This window comes from Hoplias malabaricus, chromosome 1 (genome assembly GCF_029633855.1).
Source record: "Hoplias malabaricus isolate fHopMal1 chromosome 1, fHopMal1.hap1, whole genome shotgun sequence".
Lineage (NCBI taxonomy): Eukaryota > Metazoa > Chordata > Actinopteri > Characiformes > Erythrinidae > Hoplias > Hoplias malabaricus.
Window position 1 is genome coordinate 8,640,966 of NC_089800.1, and position 24,438 is coordinate 8,665,403.

General features: G+C 44.2%; 1 protein-coding gene across 1 annotated transcript in view; it reads right to left on the reverse strand.

Moving 5' to 3' along the window:
- Window positions 1–2,411: 2,411 nt before the first annotated feature.
- LOC136701591 (anion exchange protein 2-like) overlaps window positions 2,412–24,438 on the reverse strand; it is an 83,927-nt gene continuing 61,900 nt past the window's right edge. The window contains exons 10-24 of the mRNA XM_066676207.1: window positions 15,016–15,151; window positions 14,437–14,650; window positions 13,802–13,904; window positions 12,503–12,687; window positions 10,184–10,400; window positions 9,672–9,878; window positions 9,277–9,425; window positions 8,371–8,565; window positions 8,032–8,271; window positions 5,922–6,011; window positions 5,642–5,808; window positions 4,497–4,750; window positions 4,047–4,216; window positions 3,176–3,349; window positions 2,412–3,006 (exon numbers count right to left, since the gene is read on the reverse strand). Coding sequence (XP_066532304.1) covers window positions 2,926–3,006; window positions 3,176–3,349; window positions 4,047–4,216; window positions 4,497–4,750; window positions 5,642–5,808; window positions 5,922–6,011; window positions 8,032–8,271; window positions 8,371–8,565; window positions 9,277–9,425; window positions 9,672–9,878; window positions 10,184–10,400; window positions 12,503–12,687; window positions 13,802–13,904; window positions 14,437–14,650; window positions 15,016–15,151 — 2,582 coding nt within the window. The 3' untranslated portion in view covers window positions 2,412–2,925. The remainder of the gene's footprint in view (window positions 3,007–3,175; window positions 3,350–4,046; window positions 4,217–4,496; window positions 4,751–5,641; window positions 5,809–5,921; window positions 6,012–8,031; window positions 8,272–8,370; window positions 8,566–9,276; window positions 9,426–9,671; window positions 9,879–10,183; window positions 10,401–12,502; window positions 12,688–13,801; window positions 13,905–14,436; window positions 14,651–15,015; window positions 15,152–24,438) is intronic.

Sequence of the window (24,438 nt, forward strand, 5' to 3'; positions counted from 1 at the left end):
CCGGTAAGACCATGTTTTGATATTGAATGCAAGAACCTTGGGCGGAACCAGGCTCACAAGGTGGGACAATCTACTGGTAATAATAGGAGTCCACAAAAACTTAAGTGAAGAGAGCGCAGCTCCAAGGCAGTTGGTGGTGACTGGAGCATGGGCAGCTGGTCTGAAGCGTGGAGCAGGAGCTCAACAGTCACCCATCAGTATCCAGCCGGACAGGTAAAAGGTAAAGGGATGTAATTATTCATTCATTCATTCATTATCTGTAAGCGCTTATCCAATTCAGGGTCGCGGTGGGTCCAGAGCCTACCTGGAATCATTGGGCGCAAGGCAGGAATACACCCTGGAGGGGGCGCCAGTCCTTCACAGGGCAACACAGACACACACATTCACTTACGGACACTTTTGAGTTGCCAATCCACCTACCAGCGTGTGTTTTTTATTTTTTGGACTGTGGGAGGAAACCGGAGCACCCGGAGGAAACCCACGCAGACACGGGGAGAACACACCAACTCCTCACAGACAGTCACAGGTAATCGAACCCACAGATCGCGCCCCTCGCTGCTGTTGTATGCTTAGCTGAACCTATGTGTGCTTTCAGGTCTTTTACACCTTTATTTGCTACACAAAACATGGGGATTTCTTTTTAATTCATCCGAGAACTTACATTTATGTTTCGGTATAGCTGCAAAAACTGAGGGTAGGTACATGAGCTTTGCCTGACGTAGACAAGGACTACTGACGTGCGGATTGACCAATTAAATGTTTACAGAGAAAGCTATCGACCAATAACGGTAGCTCTACAGTCAGACCGTCCAATCAGAAGATTTTAGGCTACTTCACCACGCCCCCTTCTCACTCAAGCGAACCAATCGGAGTAGAGGAGGGCGGGACTAGTTTGTGAACGAAACGCTTCTCGAAGTTCTATGTAAGCTCTAGAAAAACAAAATCCTGGACGTTTGTGAAATTCCGCCCGGACATTTTTTTAAGTCTAAAAAAGAGGACATGTCCGGGTAAAAGAGGACGTCTGGTCACCCTAGTAAACCAGAATACGTAAACATTTCCAGAGTGTGGCTAATTTCCAGAGTGTGCGATTGTGTGCTCAGAGAACCATAGCCCAGTAAGTCTTAGCTGTAACACTACAGGAACCACTAACCCTAACCCTAACTATAATTGAACTGGTGAAATGAAGAACAGTGAACAGTGGAGATGAATTGAACCAAACTTCCCCCTCTAAAAGCTTATCATAGTATTGATGAGTGCGTGTTTACGGTGTGTGGTAATATGTGTGATGATATTTGTCAAATTAATAAAGAAATTACAAAAGAATCATTTATTGGAATAACATTTTATTATACAAATATTGTATGCAAAATATCTTTAACTCTGAAAACATAAACAACTTGAAATAATCCTCAAAGCTTTCAGCAAATTATTTTTCCCATTTATTATGATTCAAATCTAACTAATCAATCACTATCAATAATTATTTAAAAGTAAATTTTTAAATGTTAATCTTCACATAGTGCAGTAGAAAAAATAAAAATGAAACAGAAGGATGTTCAGTAATCAATCACTATTCCACACAATAATTACTTTTTTATTAAGATATTTGTAATTTATTATCAGAATAAAATGTTTACACCCAGTGGGTGGCTTCTATTTAGATTTTATAATGAAGATGTGAACAGATTACACTAATTAAAATACGTATAACAGACATCTTTTTTTTGTGATCTATAATGTACCAAAAAGACTGTAACAGTATCTTTTAACCTTTATGAATAAAGGAGTTAAAAAAATGAAACGTGTTAGTGTTAAATCATAAACAATTCTTATACAGAACATTATACATGAAAACACAAAAATAAAATAAAAGTAAAAAGAATTCACAATGTATATTCCTGAATAAGAACCATACAATTTGTATTTATGAAATAGGCTTTTTAAATGATTATAAACACATAGTTATTAGCAGTTTTTTTTAAAATTACATTTATTTCTGAAAATAAATATCATGGAAAACAAGGAAGTTCCTGAAAGCTTCTAATAATACGTATTATTATTTCTGAATATATATGTATTTTTCGTGTTCGTATGTCTTGATCGTGTTTGAATCATTTCAAGGGACTTTTATATTATACTTAGTATATTCATAAAATAATAATAAATATATACATAATTGTTCTAATGACTAAAAAAATCAGCTGCTAATGTTGGAATTTTCAGAATGGGATTTTAACATTTTTGGAGTTCTTGTAAATGTTGGAATGGTTTAAATTAAATTTTATAATTTTTGTTAAAAGTATTTTTTATTCTTTATTTGAAATATTACAGTTGTTGAAAATGTACAATTGTTGTGACTCAGTGTTAAAATGTTGGAAGTTGAGAGATTTGAACTATTGGAAATGTTGGAAATGTTGGAATTTTTAGAACTGTGTGTAACAAAAAAGTATGTTGTGTTTCAATCAAATCAAATGAAAATGTATTTATATAGTGATTTTTACAACTGACGTTGCCACAAAGAAACTTAACATAATAAAGCTCTTAGCTTTGTTGTAATTCAGATTAATTCAGTAGAGCTGAACAGAGGGAAATGTGGCCAGCAGAAGAGAGTAAAAGCACTAAGAAAAAAAAAATCAGACAAGACATATCAATCATCTACAAACATCGATGAATCAGTCATTGATCAGAGGATCAGAATCAGACTTCTGAGTGAGATTTAAACGTTCATACCCTCCTCATTACAACATTTAACCATTAAACATTTTCTGTTAAATTTTATATAAAATTCACAGCACCCGACTACAGGATAAAATCCTTACAACAGTAATTTCAGCATCTCACAGAGAGAGGGATGAATGGAGAGGTGGCAGGTGGAAGAGTGGAATGATTTAAAATGGTGTGGGGGGGTGGGGGTGGGGGTGAATCTCAGACAGGCATGTGCATCTCCGTGTACTCATCCTGTCCCTCTCTCTCATCGAACGTTGGTTCTGCATCATCTGCATCCAACTTTAAAAAAGAACATTGAAGACAATTATTGAATTTAAATATTTGAATATTCTAATAAATCAAATTCTGAATATTCCAGTAATTCTGTGTCTAAATATTGTAATAATTCAGTGTCTGAATGTTCCAGTAACACAGAAGGTAGTATTCCAGTGATTTTGGTGTTACTTACACAATGCATTTCTCGTGGAGTGAATATTTTGGGGAGTATGAACACTTTGAGTGGGACGGTGAGGATAAGGACAAACGGAAATGCCAGCGAAGCCGAGGTGGACATCACAACCCAGAGAACCGCCAAACACACCAACTGCACCACAGTGAACAGGTGCATCCTCAAGGTCCGGACCTGACCCAACAGAACAACACATTTCACTCACAGCACCAGACACAGCAGAACACAAACCCAGACAGTCATTCATTCATTCATTTTCTGTAAGCGCTTATCCAGTTCTGGGTCGCGGTGGGTCCAGAGCCTACCTGGAATCATTGGGCGAAAGGCGGGAATACACCCTGGAGGGGGCGCCAGTCCTTCACAGGGCAACACACACTCACACATTCACTCACACCTACGGACACTTTGGAGTCACCAATCCACCTACCAACGTGTGTTTTTGGACTGTGGGAGAAACCGGAGCACCCAGTCTCTCTCTCTCTCTCTCTCTCTCTCTCTCTCTCACTATATATATATATATATATATATATATATATATATATATATATATAAGCAAACATATAAACATATATATGGCAGAGAGGATTTGGCAATGTTCCTTACACCATTTAAAAGGCGCACCATTTAAAAGGGAAATTAACAGGCTTTCTGTTTGAACTGAACTGAGAGAGAGACAGAACAGAGTGAAAGTGACAGAGAGAAGGAAACAACAGAAAAAAGAGATAAAGAGAGTGAGACAGAGGGAAGAAACAGAGAGACAGAGAGAGAGGAAAAGGAAAAAGAGAGAGAGTCTGTCTTGCTGAGATTGTGTGATAACTGAAGTCAGCTGCTGTAAAGTGCACGGTGATGGTGAGCAGCTTTGTGATCTGACCTTACGGACATAGATTTGGTCAGGGTGATATTTCGGTGGCATCAGGAGCAGCTGCATGCGCTCTGTCAGCTGGATCCCATTTAGTGACATTACTCCCATGTACAGAAAAATCCCGAACAGGACAGCGATGGGAATCTGCCGCAGGAGGTCTCCGATCACTATTGACAAACCTGCACACACCAGAGGTTCAACAAGGTTACTGGTTCGACCCCCACGACTGGCAGGAAAAATGGAAGTAGGGGAGTGAAGGAACAGCGCTGTCCTCCTCCTTCAAACATCCATGGCTGGAGGGCCCTTAAGCAAGGCACCCATCCCCTAACTAATCCTGGACACTGGGGATGGCTGTCCCCCAGCTTTGGGCGTTCACTGCCCCTTTTTGCTCTATCAGGAAAAAGGTCCGTTTTTTAAACACATTTTTAAACTTAAAAATTTAAAGCTCAGAAGACCCACCTACAAGAGTGGCAACCATGAATCCAGTCACCCGTTGCTCCTTGACTTCCTGGATGCGAGGCTTATCGCCAGGGGCAACAGATTTGCTCATTACCGTCAGCGCATTCACGTGAGTCACAGAGCGCACTGTTGCTGCCGCCATCCACGGCAAGCCTAGAACCGCAGAAGTCCCACCTAGGACCACAATCAGCATCAAGTCCAAGTGGAACCCAGAACCCTTCACCAGCATCCGCTCCTTCTTACTGACGATTAGCCTAGAACCATACAGAACAAAAGAGAACTATTACTCAGTCTAAAACCACACAGAACCAACACAATGAATTAATTCAAATAAAAAAAAACATTTAAATATGGAATACAATGTGTTCAGAAAGTGTGATGGTGAACGTGGTGAATTTGTTGAAATTGGTGCAGGTAATTTTAATGATGATGATGATGATGGCGATGTTGGTGGTGAAGATGATGAAGTTGGTGGTGTTTTTAGCAGAAGATAATGGTGAAAATGATTTTGTTGGTGAAAAGGATGATGAAGTTGGTGGTGTTTTTAGCAGAAGATAATGGTGAAAATGATTTTCTTGGTGAAAAGGATGGTGAAAGTGGTGGTGTTGGTGAAGATGGTGGTGGTGTTGTTGAAAATATTGGAGAAAGTGGTGGTGTTGGTGAAGATGGTGTTAAATGTGGTGATGTTGGTGAACATGGTGCTGGTCTTGGTGAAGATTATGGTGAAGGTGGTGATGGTGATGGTGGTGAAGATGATTGTGAAGATGGTGTTGTTGGTGGTGAAGTTGGTGTTGTTGGTGAAGGTGGTGGTGTTGGTGAAGATGGTGTTAAATGTGGTGGTGTTGGTGAACATGGTGCTGGTCTTGGTGAAGATCATGGTGAAGGTGGTGATGGTGGTGAAGATGATTGTGAAGATGGTGTTGTTGGTGAAGTTGGTGTTGTTGGTGAAGGTGGTGGTGTTGGTGAAGATCATGGTGATGGTGCTGGTGAAGTGGGCTGTGTTGGTGAAGATGCTGATGAAGGTGGTGTTGACGGTGGTGAAGATGATGAAGGTGAAAATGGTGGTGAAGGTAATGAAGGTGGTGAAGTTGATGCAGGTGGTAGTGATGATGATGATGAAAACTGTGGAGGTCTTAGTGACTGACGTGGTGATCTGTGTCTCCATGAAGATGAGAATGAAGACGAGCAATGCCGGGAGAACACTGGCCGCCATCATCCAGATCGGGAACGGCTCCTCAGAACCGAACGGGTTCACGACCCAACCTCGTTTATCCGGACTCGTCACAGAGAAACCCCTGGGAACACTTAGCTTCTACACACACACACACACACAAAAACTACACATTATACACATAGGCACGCACACACACACACACACACACACACACACACACACATGGTCTTGTTTATCTGGTCTCTTCTTACCTGTGTGTATGTGTCTTGAATGCTGTAATCCACCAGAACCATTATCAGGATTGCGATTGGAACGCCAAAGTCTCCAATCACTCTCCTTATCTGCACACACAAAACAGCTTCTCACAAACACAAGCCTTCATAGTGCTCCACACATCACCCCACAGGTCAGACCCATACAGGTCATACAGATACATACAGGGGTTAGACAATGAAACTGAAACACCTGTCATTGTAGTGTGGGAGGTTTCATGGCTAAATTGGAGCAGAGCCTGGTGGCCAATCTTCAATAACTGCACATTGCACCAGTAAGACCACGTGCATCCAATGGTTCAAACATTGTGTCCTGAAGGCGGTGCCGTGTATCAGGACGATAATGCACCAATACACACAGCAAGACTGGTGAAAGATTGGTTTGATGAACATGAAAGTGAAGTTGAACATCTCCCATGGCCTGCACAGTCACCAGATCTAAATATTATTGAGCCACTTTGGGGTGTTTTGGAGGAGCGAGTCAGGACACGTTTTCCTCCACCAGCATCACGTAGAGACCTGGCCACTATCCTGCAAGAAGAATGGCTTAAAACCTCTCTGACCACTGTGCAGGACTTGTATATGTCATTCCCAAGACGAACTGATGCTGTATCGGCCGCTAAAGGAGGCCCTACACCGTACTACTAAATTATTGTGGTCTAAAACCAGATGTTTCACTTTCATTGTCCAACCCCTGTATGTATATATATGCAGGACTGGGCAAAAGATTTAGGCATCAGAGGTTACGAGATTTAAAAAGCTATTTATCTGAGCAGTAAGTGTTTATTTACTAAACAATAAATAACAAATAAAAAATCACAACCCAAAAAAATGTGTGCCACTGATTTAACAAATGTATGCAATCAAGGAGAATCTGAACAAAACATTGTTCTTCAAACTCACTCACACCTTCTATTTTATTGAAAAAATTATATTTCTTATTTATTTTATATAATTACTTTTTGTACTTACTGTGATTATATATAACTTTATAAAAGCACCACGCTTACAGAAAAGCCATTAGTTTAAATATATATATAATTATCTTAGATGCTTAAAACTTCTGCACAGCACTGTATATCTATACATAGGTACTCAAATCTAAAGGTGTATGATCCTCCAGAAATGAAAATAGATACTAAAATATGAAATCGGGTTTATCCACTATTATCATTATAAGCAAAATAAGTAAAAGTTCATCAGATAGGGATCACTGGACTCGACATTGATTCTGAAGCCCTCAAAGTCCCTCAGCCCTCTGTTGGTTCCGGTCTACTCTCCCAGCCAGAACCACTAAGTTATCTGCTCATCTGGAGTCAGGAACATCAACCTCCCCCGCACCCGGAAAGCAACAGTCCGTACCACGAACGCCACTGCGTAAAACTCCCAGAGAGGTCTGACCTTCAACAGCACCACGGGCATGATACGGCGGGTTCTGACTGCTCAGAGAGATCGTCTGAATAGTAATCCTTTGATCTATTTTTCAGAGTCGATGCCTTAGTCCCTTTTGGTAAAATGTCCACATAGTTATAAGTAGCTCACCTTATAGTTAGATCTCATAGGACTCATAAGAAAGGTTTCACATGCTTTAACCTAGTCTATGAGGATTTAATAAGTGTACTATGATGATTATTTATGATTTATAATCCTGTATGACTTGGTATTATGTGTGTAAAGTATATTCATAAGAGAATCTGAAAATCCTGAGTAACACCCACGTTCCAGCATGGAATTGTAACAAAGTCTCATAACAGAGTATTATTACTATTCTCCACTAGAGAGTTAATAATAATAATAATAATAATAATAATAATAATAATAATAAAAACAATAACAATAATTAATAATCAATCATCATAGTTCCCACACTACAATATTCCATTAGATTTTGTTTGTGCAAGAATTGGGTTCTATGCCATTTCATTTTAGTGTGGTTTAGGTTCTGTGATGTTAATTTCTGTATTTTCAGTTCTATGTGGTTTGGGTTTTATGTGGTTTCAGTTCTGTGAAGTTTTGGTTCTGCATGGTTTGGTTCTACGTGGGTTAGTTTCTGTGCAGTTCCAGGTGTATGCTGTGTATTTATTCTCACCCTGCCAGGGAAGAAGGCACTGTTTTTGAACTTTCGTAGGTAGAAGGCGATGAAGAAGGTTCCGGCCATGAGAACCAAAGACAGGAGAGCAGTGTTAGGCTCCGCCTCCACCTTCTCTGCTGAACTGCTATTGGTTTGCTGGGAGCTCCAGGTAAGGTTCTCTGGGATGACTAACCCGGACTCGTTCAGCTCAGAAACGTTCCTGATGTTGCAGCGCTGCAGAGGATGCTGCTGAAAGATCTGCAGGAACAAGAACATAAGGTGTAAATACCTCACGCTGCAGAGCTGAACCCAGAGGTCCAGACAGAAGTTTCTGAAAGCACAGACTGTAGCTCTGACCTTGGCGAGTTTGGAGAAAGTTTCGTAGATGAAGATGAGTGAGATGAGGAAAGAGAAGATCTCCTGTGTGAACCGAGACACATACCGAACCAAAAAACTTCCCTCGAAGGCCACCATGACCAGAACGATGATAATCAGCCAGAACCCGATCCAGACCCTGCCCGTCAGGTACTCCAGCTCATTACTCTTGCAGAACTACACCCCAAAAACACAAAGAGCGTTCAGAACTGTGTTCCTTCAAGAAACATCATCACCGTACTTCTGCTCCGCAAAGCATTAATCAGGAGAGGGTTCCTTTTCATTGAAGGAACACTCCCTCTGATTTACATCCACAGGAACATAGCTGTGAGGATCTGATGGAGTTCAGCCTCATACTCAGTGAGGGTCAGGGGCTGGTGGTGGGAATTGGTTCTGGATCACACTCACCACTCCAGCACATCCCAGAGAAACTCCATCACTCCAAAGAACACAGTTCTGCTGTTCCACACACCAGAGGAACTCCATCACACTCCAGTCCCACATTTTGCTTCATCACCAAACCTAGTCCTGCTGTAACTAACTCTGACCTTTACAGAAATCATAATTGTATTCACTAATGACAGAGCTGGGCATGGTCACAATGACTGAGCTCTGATCTGATGTTTAGCCGTTGTGTGAAGAGCTGAGCGAAAGCTGTAATCTGTGCTTTTGTATTTTGTGAAATGTTTGGGGTTTTATTTCTTCCAGAACTTTGTGCAGAGAAAACTGAAATGTCCCCAGGTCACTAGGGATCCGTGTTACTGCAGTTTCACTGTGAGGACGGACTGAGTTATTCAGTGCATTAATGAAATACTGTGTGGGTTTGTTGTCTGTAATTCTGCAAAAGTGAATGTGTAAAAATGTTCATAGATTAAAGAGGGAGCTCACAGAGAAGAAGGCCTCCTCAAAGACAAGCAGGGGTCCAGAGAAGCCTACCACGAGCAGGGGCTGCGCCCCCAACAGGCAGAACACCACTCCCTGCAAACATGTCGCCACAATCAGCTCCGAAACCCCAATCAGACCCTCTGTTTTCTCTCCTAGAAACAAACACACACACAAACGATATAAAAAAAAACCAAAGTATCAGGAGCTAGTTTCTCTTTTTAAAGCTTAGAAATCTACAGAACTCTAAAGTTTAGACATCACAGGTTTTGGCTAAAACCTTTCCACAAGGAGGTGCTATTTATGGTCAGACGGTTTGGGATTCTTCGGAAGAAAAGGGTTCCACCACATGCTGTTATTTTTGAGACATTTTATGATTCCTTTTCTCTGATGTGACTTACCGAGTAGTCCTCCGAAGGTAATGGCGGGGGACAGAGCCGCGAAGTAGATGAAGATGATGGCTGCCATGCACTGAGGGTTGAGAGCGTCTGTGAAGTCGCTGAGATACTTGGGATACCTGCGCTGAGCGTCTCGCACTAAGCCCCCAAATAAACGCCCAGTTCTCTGTAGAGGGTCATCTTCAGGTTTCAAGGTAGGAAACAGAGTCTCTATGGATGACAAACTCAATCAAACCTACAGCAGGTCCAGCTCAGCTCAGAGTTGGTTAAACAGCTGAGCTCGGATTTGTCGTTTCAGCTCTGCCTTTTATAGCAAATCCATTTTTCTACATTTGTTCATTTGTAATTGAAATTTAGTTTTTTAGAACATAGGAAAGTGACACATGTGAATTCTATTTTAATTTAAAAGTTAACATCACAGTGTCTCAAAAATGTGTGAGTTTAATAAAGAGGACCTCAATAAAGAGCTGATTATGTGAGATTTTATATTTATTTTTATTCAGAGATGAACGGACCTTTCTCCTCCAGAGTACGTGGTTCCTTGGACGAGATACTGTTCTCCTGTTCTTCTCGTTTCCGAAGCATTTCTCTCTGAAAGTGAGCAACAGAGCGCAGCAGCTCATCTCCACTGACCTCTGACGGAGGAAGAACGATGCTGCAGTCCAGGAAACTGTTAATGGCATTTAACAAATCCTGACGGTCGTCCGCCAGGTACGCTGCCTCATGGAACGACTGAAAATGATCAGAAAATGAAAATTCAATAATCTCTGGAAAACACTCAGAAGCAAGACAGCTCGGGGGGGCGGGGGGGGGGGGGGGTACATTGTGTGTTTGTATGGTGTGTGTGTGTAATGTGAGGGGTGTGTTTGTGGTGTGTGTAGTAGTGTTCGGCTGATATATCGGCCGGCTGATTAATCGAGTCGATTTTTTGGGGCATTTTTTAATATAATCGGCATTAGCAGATATATGAGTGCAAGAGGCCGATATTTACACAATGCACAATACAGGTAATGCTGTGGGCAGCTCCATCATTCTGGCTCTTAGAGCGCCCCTTGCATCAATTTTGCCATCTTACAGGCAGACATCATTGAACACAAGTACAGGAGTACAAGCCTCCAACCTGTAGCTGCATGCTGTCTCATCAGAGAAAACGGTATGTTATGAAAAAAGTAATGGGACTCATGAACTCTTCAGTTTATAGTCACTAACATTTTTTTTTTTCAAAAATAAGACAAGCGCCTATAGTTTTTTGTGGCTTTCATATGTTTTTGACCACTTCATATATATTTCAGGACTCTAAATGGTTTCTTTTACAAATTTGAAGGGTTTTCTGTAAAAATAAATCATGATAGTGTCTCTAGTTTATTCACTGCCTGAGGAATGGGAATATCGGCTTTACATATCGGCCATCGGCTACAACTGCTGTCTAAATATCGGCATCGGCCATCAAAAAACCCCTATCGGTCGATCACTAGTGTGTGTAATGTGCGGGGTGTGTTTGTACAGTGTGTGTTGAGTGCGCATTGTGTTTAATGTGAGTGGTGAGTTTATGTGGTGTGTTTAGTGTGTCTGTAGTGTGAGGAGTGTGTTTGTGTGGTGTGTGTGTGTAGTGTACGTAGTGTGTGTGTAGTTTATTGTGTAGTGTGAGGGGTGTGTTTGTGTGGTGTGTGTAGTGTGTGTAATGTGAGGGGTGTGTGTGTAGGGTGAGGGTGTGATTGTGTGGTGTGTGTAGTCTGTATAATGTGAGGCGTGTGTTTGTATGGTGTGTAGTATATGTTTAGTGTGTTTGTAGTGTTTGTGTGGTGTTTTTAGTGTTTAGTGTGTGTGTAGTGTAGTAGTGTGTCTTGTGTGTGTGTAGTGTACGTAGTGTTTAGTGTGTAGTATGAGAGGTGAGTTTGTGTGGTTTGTGTAATGTGAGGGGTGTGTTTAGTGTGTAGTATCAGGGTGTGAGGGGTATGTTTGTACAGTGTGTGCAGTGTTTGTGTGGTGTTTTAGTGTTTAGTGTGTACTGTAGTAGTGTGTGGTGTGTATTGTGTGAGTACTGTGTAGTATATGTAGTGTGTGTAGTGTAATGTTTAGTGTGTTTAGTGTAGTGTGTGTAGTGTATGTAGTGTGTGTGTAGTGTTTAGTGTGTGTAGTGTTTAGTGTGTGTAGTGTATTTATTGTGTGTGTAGTGTTTAGTTTATGTAGTGTGTGTAATGTTTAGTATGTGTGTAATGTGTGTAGTGTTTATTTTATGTAGTGTTTAGTATGTGTGTAGTGTGTGTACTGTGTCTGTGTGTAGTGTTTGGTATGTGTGCAGTGTGTGTACTGTGTGTTTAGTATGTAGTGTGTTTAGTGTGTGTGTGTAGTGTATGTGTAGTGTGTAGTGTATGTAGTGTGCTTAGTGTGTGTGTGTGTGGTATATGTAGAGTGTAGTGTGTGTAATGTAGTGTTTAGTGTGTGTGTGTTTGTAGTGTGTTTAGTGTGTATTGTGTAGTGTTTCTAGTGTTTTGTGTGTTTCTAGTGTTAGTGTGGTGTGTGTTTTTTGTGTGGTGTGTGTGTAGTGTTTCTAGTATTTAGTGTGTGTAGTGTTTTGTGTTTAGTGTGTGTTTATTGTGTAGTGTGTGCTCTGCTCTCATATTTCCTACTGTCTATGAGACACAGAAGCAGTGCAGAGGAAGGAACTATGTTGTTGTGTGTTGAAGGTGTGCATTATGATGTTGTGTTGTGTGTAGTGGGGATCTTGTGAGTTCATGGTGTGTATTATGATGTTGTGTTTTTGCGTGCAGTGCGATCTTGTGGTTTGATGGCGTGTGTATTCTGATTTTGTGTGTGTGCACGCGTTTGTGTACCTTGTCAGACATCAGTGTAGAGATGGAGCGTCCAATCTGGTGGTAGTCCATGCTGGTGCTGGAAGGTCCGAGCAAAACGAAGAGGAACCGAACAGGAACTGGAACCTCCAGAACAGCATCCAGTTCCACAGCCTCCTGCAGACGCACGAAAGCGATCGTAGGCTGATCCAGGAAATCAACAGTGCCTGGGGAACCACAGCATTTACATTTACTCTCAGAACCCCATTCTAAGGTTCCACACAAAAAACGCACATTTACACCTTTCTACATTTACAATATTCTAAACCTTTATTTAATAACAATTTTTATTAGTGTTTGACCGATATATCGGGCTGATTTTTGGCATTTTTTATATAATCGATATATGAGCGCAAGAGGCCGATATTTACACAATGCACAATACAGGCAAAGCTGTGGGAAGCTCTGTCATTCTGCCGTCTCATCAGAGAAAATGGTATGAATTATTTTCTCTTCTTCAGCTCTCACTATTTGTTACTGGCTGCTCTTTGTAACATACACTCAGTAATCTGCATCATAAACGACTAAAAAGCGCCTAAAAAAATCACTCATTGTTATATCCATCAGTATATCTCAAGTACTACAGGTCCAAAGTCAACAGTCAATGTACCAAATTAAAGCTTAAAGTCACTGATTTTCATTGATTTAATCATTTTATATATAATCCCACTCGATAAATAAGTATTTTTGGTCGAAATATACCTTGCCAGGAAATTGTTATGAAAAAATATTAGTGACAGTACAGATTTTCAGATTTTTCACGGCGCCATATTTGAGTCAATGTGTACATATAAAACACCAGTGGTGCCCAACTCTAGTCCTGGAGGTCCGGTATCCAGCAAAGTTTGGTGATTGCTCTGCTAAAACACACCCCTTAAACCTGGCAATTAACAGATGAGTTGACTGAGATGGTGTGTGTGAGCAGAGGTATAACCAAAATTTGCTGGATACCGGCCCTCCAGGACTGGAGTTGGGCACCCCTGTAATACACCAATCGAATGGGCAGACTCTCAGGATCACGAGGATATACAGTAAAATGTGGGATCAAGTAGGAGGTATCAACTCCAAATTTTTCCAAATAGACCTTTGGAGACACAATTTTAAAAAGAAAAAAGTAATGGGACTCATGAACTCTTCAGTTTCTAGTCACTAACATTTACTACTGCTGTCTAAATATCGGCATCGGCCATCAAAAAACCCATATCGGTCAATCACTAATTTTTATTAAAAGGAACAGAAACTAAAACTAAATCTACTCAAACTCTCAGAATAAGAACTGACCCACAAGAACCACAGTGGCCTCTGCGTTCATTGGAATCTTCTCCAAGAGTTTTAGCTCGTGTTTGGATTTAGATCTGTGCATTCCAACAGGAACAGGATCTCTCTGCACACACACACACACACACACACACACACACACACACACATTATTACACTTCACACCTGAATCAGGTCACTGTATGAAATCATTAATGCATTACATGTTGTGTCAGAGTAAAGTCAGAGATGTGAGTCTGAGTTGAGTTTGAGTCAAGTTCGAGGTGAGTCGAAGAACGGCCTGAGTGCAGTTAGAGGTGTGAGCTGGTAAGAGTCTCAGTGGGGTCAGAGCTGCGTCTGAGAGAGAAGAGTCTGAGTTTGAGGTGCGAGTCAGAGGGAAGAACCTGAGTAGAGTCAGAGGTGCGAGTCAGAAAAAGAAAAGCCAGACTCAAGAAGTATGAGTAGAGTTTGAGGTGCGAGTCAGATAGAGAAGGGTCTGAGTTGAGTTTGAAGTGTGAGTCAGGGAGAGAAGAGTGTGAGGTGCGAGTCTGAGTCGAGTTTGAGGTATGAGTCAGAGTCGGTTTTGAGGTGCAAGAAAGAGAGTCAAGTTCACACATCTATTTCACTTTGTGTCATTAGTTTGGTGACCAGTGCTTTACCTCGTTTCTGTCTATGTCAGGGTTTAGAACTATGTCTGTCCTTGTGGTGGTGCTCATGAGGGGCTGCGTAGCAGAGGACTCTGGGGGGGTGGAGGCGGAGCTGATGGGGTGGGTGGGGTGGTGGGGGTGATGAAGGTGGGGGAGGAGGGAGCCCAGGCTTGAGGTAGAGATATTCCGAGGAAAGGAGGCATGGTCTTTTTCATCACTTGGGTGACTGAGGGATGGAGAACAGGGCAACTAGTTAAACCACAACAACACACATTGTATGCACTGCATACACACACACACACACACACACACACACACACACACCTCTAATGACCTAATCACAAACCAAACATTTTGGTTATTGCTATATCCAGAGGTGATTTTGCTGATTATTGTGACTGTGGTGATTGTTATTTTGGTGGTTGTTGTGATTGTGGTGATTCCCGCCTTGCGCCCAGCGGTTCCGGGTGGGCTCTGGACCCACCGTGACCCTGATTTGGATAAGCGGTTGCAGACAATGAATGAATGAATGATTGCAGTGATTTTGGTGATTGTGACTGTGGTGATTTTCCTGATTGTGCTGTTGTGTACCTGTGTTTGAGCAGCATGGCTCTCAGGACATTGGCTCGATCTTCTGCTTTGATCTGATCTGAGATGATCATCTGCTCCACGACCTGATGTGCAATTCCTGGCAAAGTCTTTTGATCCAAATCCAGCAGAACTGCACCTAAACAAAGAGTCTGAGGTTTAGTACACACACATACACACACACACACACACACACACACACACACAGAAAACCTAATGATAAATGCAAAATATAGTTATTTATCAAAATGTCAGCTCTGTTCTGAATGAGGGGAAACTGGGAATGAGGGGTGTACAGAGTAAATGTAAAATGTACAAAAATAAATATTACACTAGTATACAGTGTAAATGTGCAGGAGGCGAGTTTCTGACCCTAAGAGACAGTTTAAAGGCACTGGAGGTGAGTTTCTGACCCTGAGAGACAGTTTAAAGGCACTGGAGGTGAGTCTCTGACCCTGAGAGACAGTTTAAAGGCACTGGAGGTGAGTTTCTGACCCTGAGAGATAGTTTAAAGGCACTGGACGTGAGTTTCTGACCCTGACAGACAGTTTAAAGGCACTGAAGGTGAGTCTCTGACCCTGAGAGACAGTTTAAAGGCACTGGAGGTGAGTCTCTGACCCTGAGAGATAGTTTAAAGGCACTGGAGGTGAGTTTCTGACCCTGAGAGATAGTTTAAAGGCACTGGAGGCGAGTTTCTGACCCTGAAAGATAGTTTAAAGGCACTGGAGGCGAGTTTCTGACCCTGACAGACAGTTTAAAGGCACTGGAGGTGAGTTTCTGACCCTGACAGACAGTTTAAAGGCACTGAAGGTGAGTCTCTGACCCTGAGAGACAGTTTAAAGGCACTGGAGGTGAGTCTCTGACCCTGAGAGATAGTTTAAAGGCACTGGAGGCGAGTTTCTGACCCTGAGAGATAGTTTAAAGGCACTGGAGGCGAGTTTCTGACCCTGACAGACAGTTTAAAGGCACTGGAGGTGAGTTTCTGACCCTGACAGACAGTTTAAAGGCACTGGAGGTGAGTTTCTGACCCTGAGAGATAGTTTAAAGGCACTGGACGTGAGTTTCTGACCCTGACAGACAGTTTAAAGGCACTGAAGGCGAGTTTCTGACCCTGAAAGACAATTTAAAGGCACTGGAGGTGAGTTTCTGACCCTGAGAGACAGTTTAAATGCACTGGAGGTGAGTTTCTGGCCCTGAGAGACAGTTTAAAGGCACTGGAGGTGAGTTTCTGACCCTGAGAGACAGTTTAAAGGCACTGGAGGTGAGTTTCTGACCCTGAGAGACAGTTTAAATGCACTGGAGGCGAGTTTCTGACCCTGAGAGACAGTTTAAAGGCACTGGAGGTGAGTTTCCGACCCTAAGAGACAGTTTAAAGGCACTGGAGGTGAGTTTCCGACCCTGAGAGACAGTTTAAAGGCACTGGAGGTGAGTTTCCGACCCTGAGAGACAGTTTAAAGGCACTGGAGGTGAGTTTCCGACCCTAAGAGACAGTTTAAAGGCACTGGAGGTGAGTTTCCGACCCTGAGAGACAGTTTAAAGGCACTGGAGGTGAGTTCTGACCCTGAGAGACAGTTTAAAGGCACTGGAGGTGAGTCTCTGACCCTGAGAGACAGTTTAAAGGCACTGGAGGTGAGTTTCTGACCCTGAGAGATAGTTTAAAGGCACTGGACGTGAGTTTCTGACCCTGACAGACAGTTTAAAGGCACTGAAGGTGAGTCTCTGACCCTGAGAGACAGTTTAAAGGCACTGAAGGTGAGTCTCTGACCCTGAGAGATAGTTTAAAGGCACTGGAGGCGAGTTTCTGACCCTGAGAGACAGTTTAAAGGCACTGGAGGCGAGTTTCTGACCCTGACAGACAGTTTAAAGGCACTGGAGGTGAGTTTCTGACCCTGACAGACAGTTTAAAGGCACTGAAGGTGAGTCTCTGACCCTGAGAGACAGTTTAAAGGCACTGGAGGTGAGTCTCTGACCCTGAGAGATAGTTTAAAGGCACTGGAGGCGAGTTTCTGACCCTGAGAGACAGTTTAAATGCACTGGAGGTGAGTTTCTGGCCCTGAGAGACAGTTTAAAGGCACTGGAGGTGAGTTTCTGACCCTGAGAGACAGTTTAAAGGCACTGGAGGTGAGTTTCTGACCCTGAGAGACAGTTTAAATGCACTGGAGGCGAGTTTCTGACCCTGAGAGACAGTTTAAAGGCACTGGAGGTGAGTTTCCGACCCTAAGAGACAGTTTAAAGGCACTGGAGGTGAGTTTCCGACCCTGAGAGACAGTTTAAAGGCACTGGAGGTGAGTTTCCGACCCTGAGAGACAGTTTAAAGGCACTGGAGGTGAGTTTCCGACCCTAAGAGACAGTTTAAAGGCACTGGAGGTGAGTTTCCGACCCTGAGAGACAGTTTAAAGGCACTGGAGGTGAGTTTCTGACCCTGAGAGACAGTTTAAATGCACTGGAGGTGAGTTTCCGACCCTAAGAGACAGTTTAAAGGCACTGGAGGTGAGTTTCCGACCCTGAGAGACAGTTTAAAGGCACTGGAGGTGAGTTTCCGACCCTGAGAGACAGTTTAAAGGCACTGGAGGTGAGTTCTGACCCTGAGAGACAGTTTAAAGGCACTGGAGGTGAGTCTCTGACCCTGAGAGACAGTTTAAAGGCACTGGAGGTGAGTTTCTGACCCTGAGAGATAGTTTAAAGGCACTGGACGTGAGTTTCTGACCCTGACAGACAGTTTAAAGGCACTGAAGGTGAGTCTCTGACCCTGAGAGACAGTTTAAAGGCACTGGAGGTGAGTCTCTGACCCTGAGAGATAGTTTAAAGGCACTGGAGGCGAGTTTCTGACCCTGAGAGACAGTTTAAAGGCACTGGAGGCGAGTTTCTGACCCTGACAGACAGTTTAAAGGCACTGGAGGTGAGTTTCTGACCCTGACAGACAGTTTAAAGGCACTGAAGGTGAGTCTCTGACCCTGAGAGACAGTTTAAAGGCACTGGAGGTGAGTTTCCGACCATGAGAAACAGTTTAAAGGCACTGGAGGTGAGTTCTGACCCTGAGAGACAGTTTAAAGGCACTGGAGGTGAGTCTCTGACCCTGAGAGACAGTTTAAAGGCACTGGAGGTGAGTTTCTGACCCTGAGAGATAGTTTAAAGGCACTGGACGTGAGTTTCTGACCCTGACAGACAGTTTAAAGGCACTGAAGGTGAGTCTCTGACCCTGAGAGACAGTTTAAAGGCACTGGAGGTGAGTCTCTGACCCTGAGAGATAGTTTAAAGGCACTGGAGGCGAGTTTCTGACCCTGAGAGACAGTTTAAAGGCACTGGAGGCGAGTTTCTGACCCTGACAGACAGTTTAAAGGCACTGGAGGTGAGTTTCTGACCCTGACAGACAGTTTAAAGGCACTGAAGGTGAGTCTCTGACCCTGAGAGACAGTTTAAAGGCACTGGAGGTGAGTCTCTGACCCTGAGAGATAGTTTAAAGGCACTGGAGGCGAGTTTCTGACCCTGAGAGATAGTTTAAAGGCACTGGAGGCGAGTTTCTGACCCTGACAGACAGTTTAAAGGCACTGGAGGTGAGTTTCTGACCCTGACAGACAGTTTAAAGGCACTGGAGGCGAGTTTCTGACCCTGAGAGGCAGTTTAAATGCACTGGAGGTGAGTTTCTGACCCTGAAAGACAGTTTAAAGGCACTGGAGGCGAGTTTCTGACCCTGAAAGACAATTTAAAGGCACTGGAGGTGAGTTTCTGACCCTGAGAGACAGTTTAAATGCACTGGAGGTGAGTTTCTGGCCCTGAGAGACAGTTTAAAGGCACTGGAGGTGAGTTTCTGACCCTGAGAGACAGTTTAAAGGCACTGGAGGTGAGTTTCTGACCCTGAGAGACAGTTTAAATGCACTGGAGGCGAGTTTCTGACCCTGAGAGACAGTTTAAAGGCACTGGAGGTGAGTTTCCGACCCTAAGAGACAGTTTAAAGGCACTGGAGGTGAGTTTCCGACCCTGAGAGACAGTTTAAAGGCACTGGAGGTGAGTTTCTGACCCTGAGAGACAGTTTAAATGCACTGGAGGTGAGTTTCCGACCCTAAGAGACAGTTTAAAGGCACTGGAGGTGAGTTTCCGACCCTGAGAGACAGTTTAAAGGCACTGGAGGTGAGTTTCCGACCCTGAGAGACAGTTTAAAGGCACTGGAGGTGAGTTCTGACCCTGAGAGACAGTTTAAAGGCACTGGAGGTGAGTTTCTGACACTGAGAGACAGTTTAAAGGCACTGGAGGTGAGTTTCCGACCCTGACAGACAGTTTAAAGGCCCTGGAGGCGAGTTTCCGACCCTGAGAGACAGTTTAAAGGCACTGGATGTGAGTTTCTAACTCTGACAGACAGTTTAAAGGCACTGGAGGTGAGTCTCTGACCCTGAGAGACAGTTTAAAGGCACTGGAGGTGAGTCTCTGACCCTGAGAGATAGTTTAAAGGCACTGGAGGCGAGTTTCTGACCCTGAGAGATAGTTTAAAGGCACTGGAGGCAAGTTTCTGACCCTGACAGACAGTTTAAAGGCACTGGAGGTGAGTTTCTGACCCTGAAAGACAGTTTAAATGCACTGGAGGTGAGTTTCTGACCCTGAGAGACAGTTTAAATGCACTGGAGGCGAGTATCTGACCCTGAGAGACAGTTTAAAGGCACTGGAGGTGAGTTTCCGACCCTGAGAGACAGTTTAAATGCACTGGAGGTGAGTTTCCGACCCTAAGAGACAGTTTAAAGGCACTGGAGGTGAGTTTCCGACCCTGAGAGACAGTTTAAAGGCACTGGAGGTGAGTTTCCGACCCTGAGAGACAGTTTAAAGGCACTGGAGGTGAGTTCTGACCCTGAGAGACAGTTTAAAGGCACTGGAGGTGAGTCTCTGACCCTGAGAGACAGTTTAAAGGCACTGGAGGTGAGTTTCTGACCCTGAGAGATAGTTTAAAGGCACTGGACGTGAGTTTCTGACCCTGACAGACAGTTTAAAGGCACTGAAGGTGAGTCTCTGACCCTGAGAGACAGTTTAAAGGCACTGGAGGTGAGTCTCTGACCCTGAGAGATAGTTTAAAGGAACTGGAGGCGAGTTTCTGACCCTGAGAGACAGTTTAAAGGCACTGGAGGCGAGTTTCTGACCCTGACAGACAGTTTAAAGGCACTGGAGGTGAGTTTCTGACCCTGACAGACAGTTTAAAGGCACTGAAGGTGAGTCTCTGACCCTGAGAGACAGTTTAAAGGCACTGGAGGTGAGTCTCTGACCCTGAGAGATAGTTTAAAGGCACTGGAGGCGAGTTTCTGACCCTGAGAGATAGTTTAAAGGCACTGGAGGCGAGTTTCTGACCCTGACAGACAGTTTAAAGGCACTGGAGGTGAGTTTCTGACCCTGACAGACAGTTTAAAGGCACTGGAGGCGAGTTTCTGACCCTGAGAGGCAGTTTAAATGCACTGGAGGTGAGTTTCTGACCCTGAAAGACAGTTTAAAGGCACTGGAGGCGAGTTTCTGACCCTGAAAGACAATTTAAAGGCACTGGAGGTGAGTTTCTGACCCTGAGAGACAGTTTAAATGCACTGGAGGTGAGTTTCTGGCCCTGAGAGACAGTTTAAAGGCACTGGAGGTGAGTTTCTGACCCTGAGAGACAGTTTAAAGGCACTGGAGGTGAGTTTCTGACCCTGAGAGACAGTTTAAATGCACTGGAGGCGAGTTTCTGACCCTGAGAGACAGTTTAAAGGCACTGGAGGTGAGTTTCCGACCCTAAGAGACAGTTTAAAGGCACTGGAGGTGAGTTTCCGACCCTGAGAGACAGTTTAAAGGCACTGGAGGTGAGTTTCCGACCCTGAGAGACAGTTTAAAGGCACTGGAGGTGAGTTTCCGACCCTAAGAGACAGTTTAAAGGCACTGGAGGTGAGTTTCCGACCCTGAGAGACAGTTTAAAGGCACTGGAGGTGAGTTTCTGACCCTGAGAGACAGTGTAAATGCACTGGAGGTGAGTTTCCGACCCTAAGAGACAGTTTAAAGGCACTGGAGGTGAGTTTCCGACCCTGAGAGACAGTTTAAAGGCACTGGAGGTGAGTTTCCGACCCTGAGAGACAGTTTAAAGGCACTGGAGGTGAGTTCTGACCCTGAGAGACAGTTTAAAGGCACTGGAGGTGAGTTTCTGACACTGAGAGACAGTTTAAAGGCACTGGAGGTGAGTTTCCGACCCTGACAGACAGTTTAAAGGCCCTGGAGGCGAGTTTCCGACCCTGAGAGACAGTTTAAAGGCACTGGATGTGAGTTTCTAACTCTGACAGACAGTTTAAAGGCACTGGAGGTGAGTCTCTGACCCTGAGAGACAGTTTAAAGGCACTGGAGGTGAGTCTCTGACCCTGAGAGATAGTTTAAAGGCACTGGAGGCGAGTTTCTGACCCTGAGAGATAGTTTAAAGGCACTGGAGGCAAGTTTCTGACCCTGACAGACAGTTTAAAGGCACTGGAGGTGAGTTTCTGACCCTGAAAGACAGTTTAAATGCACTGGAGGTGAGTTTCTGACCCTGAGAGACAGTTTAAATGCACTGGAGGCGAGTATCTGACCCTGAGAGACAGTTTAAAGGCACTGGAGGTGAGTTTCTGACCCTGAGAGACAGTTTAAAGGCACTGGATGTGAGTTTCCGACCCTGAGAGACAGTTTAAAGGCACTGGATGTGAGTTTCTAACTCTGACAGACAGTTTAAAGGCACTGGAGGTGAGTCTCTGACCCTGAGAGACAGTTTAAAGGCACTGGAGGTGAGTCTCTGACCCTGAGAGATAGTTTAAAGGCACTGGAGGCGAGTTTCTGACCCTGAGAGATAGTTTAAAGGCACTGGAGGCAAGTTTCTGACCCTGACAGACAGTTTAAAGGCACTGGAGGTGAGTTTCTGACCCTGAAAGACAGTTTAAATGCACTGGAGGTGAGTTTCTGACCCTGAGAGACAGTTTAAATGCACTGGAGGCGAGTATCTGACCCTGAGAGACAGTTTAAAGGCACTGGAGGCGAGTTTCTGACCCTGACAGACAGTTTAAAGGCACTGGAGGTGAGTTTCTGACCCTGACAGACAGTTTAAAGGCACTGAAGGTGAGTCTCTGACCCTGAGAGACAGTTTAAAGGCACTGGAGGTGAGTTTCTGACCCTGAAAGACAGTTTAAATGCACTGGAGGTGAGTTTCTGACCCTGAGAGACAGTTTAAATGCACTGGAGGCGAGTATCTGACCCTGAGAGACAGTTTAAAGGCACTGGAGGCGAGTTTCTGACCCTGAGAGGCAGTTTAAATGCACTGGAGGTGAGTTTCTGACCCTGAAAGACAGTTTAAAGGCACTGGAGGCGAGTTTCTGACCCTGAAAGACAATTTAAAGGCACTGGAGGTGAGTTTCTGACCCTGAGAGACAGTTTAAATGCACTGGAGGTGAGTTTCTGGCCCTGAGAGACAGTTTAAAGGCACTGGAGGTGAGTTTCTGACCCTGAGAGACAGTTTAAAGGCACTGGAGGTGAGTTTCCGACCCTGAGAGACAGTTTAAATGCACTGGAGGCGAGTTTCTGACCCTGAGAGACAGTTTAAAGGCACTGGAGGTGAGTTTCCGACCCTAAGAGACAGTTTAAAGGCACTGGAGGTGAGTTTCCGACCCTGAGAGACAGTTTAAAGGCACTGGAGGTGAGTTTCCGACCCTGAGAGACAGTTTAAAGGCACTGGAGGTGAGTTTCCGACCCTAAGAGACAGTTTAAAGGCACTGGAGGTGAGTTTCCGACCCTGAGAGACAGTTTAAAGGCACTGGAGGTGAGTTTCTGACCCTGAGAGACAGTTTAAATGCACTGGAGGTGAGTTTCCGACCCTAAGAGACAGTTTAAAGGCACTGGAGGTGAGTTTCCGACCCTGAGAGACAGTTTAAAGGCACTGGAGGTGAGTTTCCGACCCTGAGAGACAGTTTAAAGGCACTGGAGGTGAGTTCTGACCCTGAGAGACAGTTAAAAGGCACTGGAGGTGAGTTTCTGACACTGAGAGACAGTTTAAAGGCACTGGAGGTGAGTTTCCGACCCTGACAGACAGTTTAAAGGCCCTGGAGGCGAGTTTCCGACCCTGAGAGACAGTTTAAAGGCACTGGATGTGAGTTTCTAACTCTGACAGACAGTTTAAAGGCACTGGAGGTGAGTCTCTGACCCTGAGAGACAGTTTAAAGGCACTGGAGGTGAGTCTCTGACCCTGAGAGATAGTTTAAAGGCACTGGAGGCGAGTTTCTGACCCTGAGAGATAGTTTAAAGGCACTGGAGGCAAGTTTCTGACCCTGACAGACAGTTTAAAGGCACTGGAGGTGAGTTTCTGACCCTGAAAGACAGTTTAAATGCACTGGAGGTGAGTTTCTGACCCTGAGAGACAGTTTAAATGCACTGGAGGCGAGTATCTGACCCTGAGAGACAGTTTAAAGGCACTGGAGGCGAGTTTCCGACCCTGAGAGACAGTTTAAAGGCACTGGAGGTGAGTTTCCGACCCTGAGAGACAGTTTAAAGGCACTGGAGGTGAGTTCTGACCCTGAGAGACAGTTTAAAGGCACTGGAGGCGAGTTTCTGACCCTGAGAGACAGTTTAAAGACACTGGAGGTGAGTTTCCGACCCTGAGAGACAGTTTAAAGGCACTGGAGGTGAGTTTCCGACCCTGAGAGACAGTTTAAATGCACTGGAGGTGAGTTCTGACCCTGAGAGACAGTTTAAAGGCACTGGAGGCGAGTTTCTGACCCTGAGAGACAGTTTAAAGACACTGGAGGTGAGTTTCCGACCCTGAGAGATAGTTTAAAGGCACTGGAGGTGAGTTTCCGACCCTGAGAGACAGTTTAAAGGCACTGGAGGTGAGTTCTGACACCGAGAGACAGTTTAAAGGCACTGGAGGCGAGTTTCTGACCCTGAAAGACAGTTTAAAGGCACTGGAGGTGAGTTTCTGACCCTGAGAGACAGTTTAAAGGCACTGGAGGCGAGTTTCTGACCCTGAAAGACAGTTTAAAGGCACTGGAGGCGAGTTTCTGACCCTGAAAGACAGTTTAAAGGCACTGGAGGTGAGTTTCTAACCCTGAAAGACAGTTTAAAGGCACTGGAGGCGAGTTTCTGACCATGAAAGACAGTTTAAAGGCACTGGATGTGAGTTTCTAACTCTGACAGACAGTTTAAAGGCACTGGAGGTGAGTCTCTGACCCTGAGAGACAGTTTAAAGGCACTGGAGGTGAGTCTCTGACCCTGAGAGATAGTTTAAAGGCACTGGAGGCGAGTTTCTGACCCTGAGAGATAGTTTAAAGGCACTGGAGGCAAGTTTCTGACCCTGACAGACAGTTTAAAGGCACTGGAGGTGAGTTTCTGACCCTGAAAGACAGTTTAAATGCACTGGAGGTGAGTTTCTGACCCTGAGAGACAGTTTAAATGCACTGGAGGCGAGTATCTGACCCT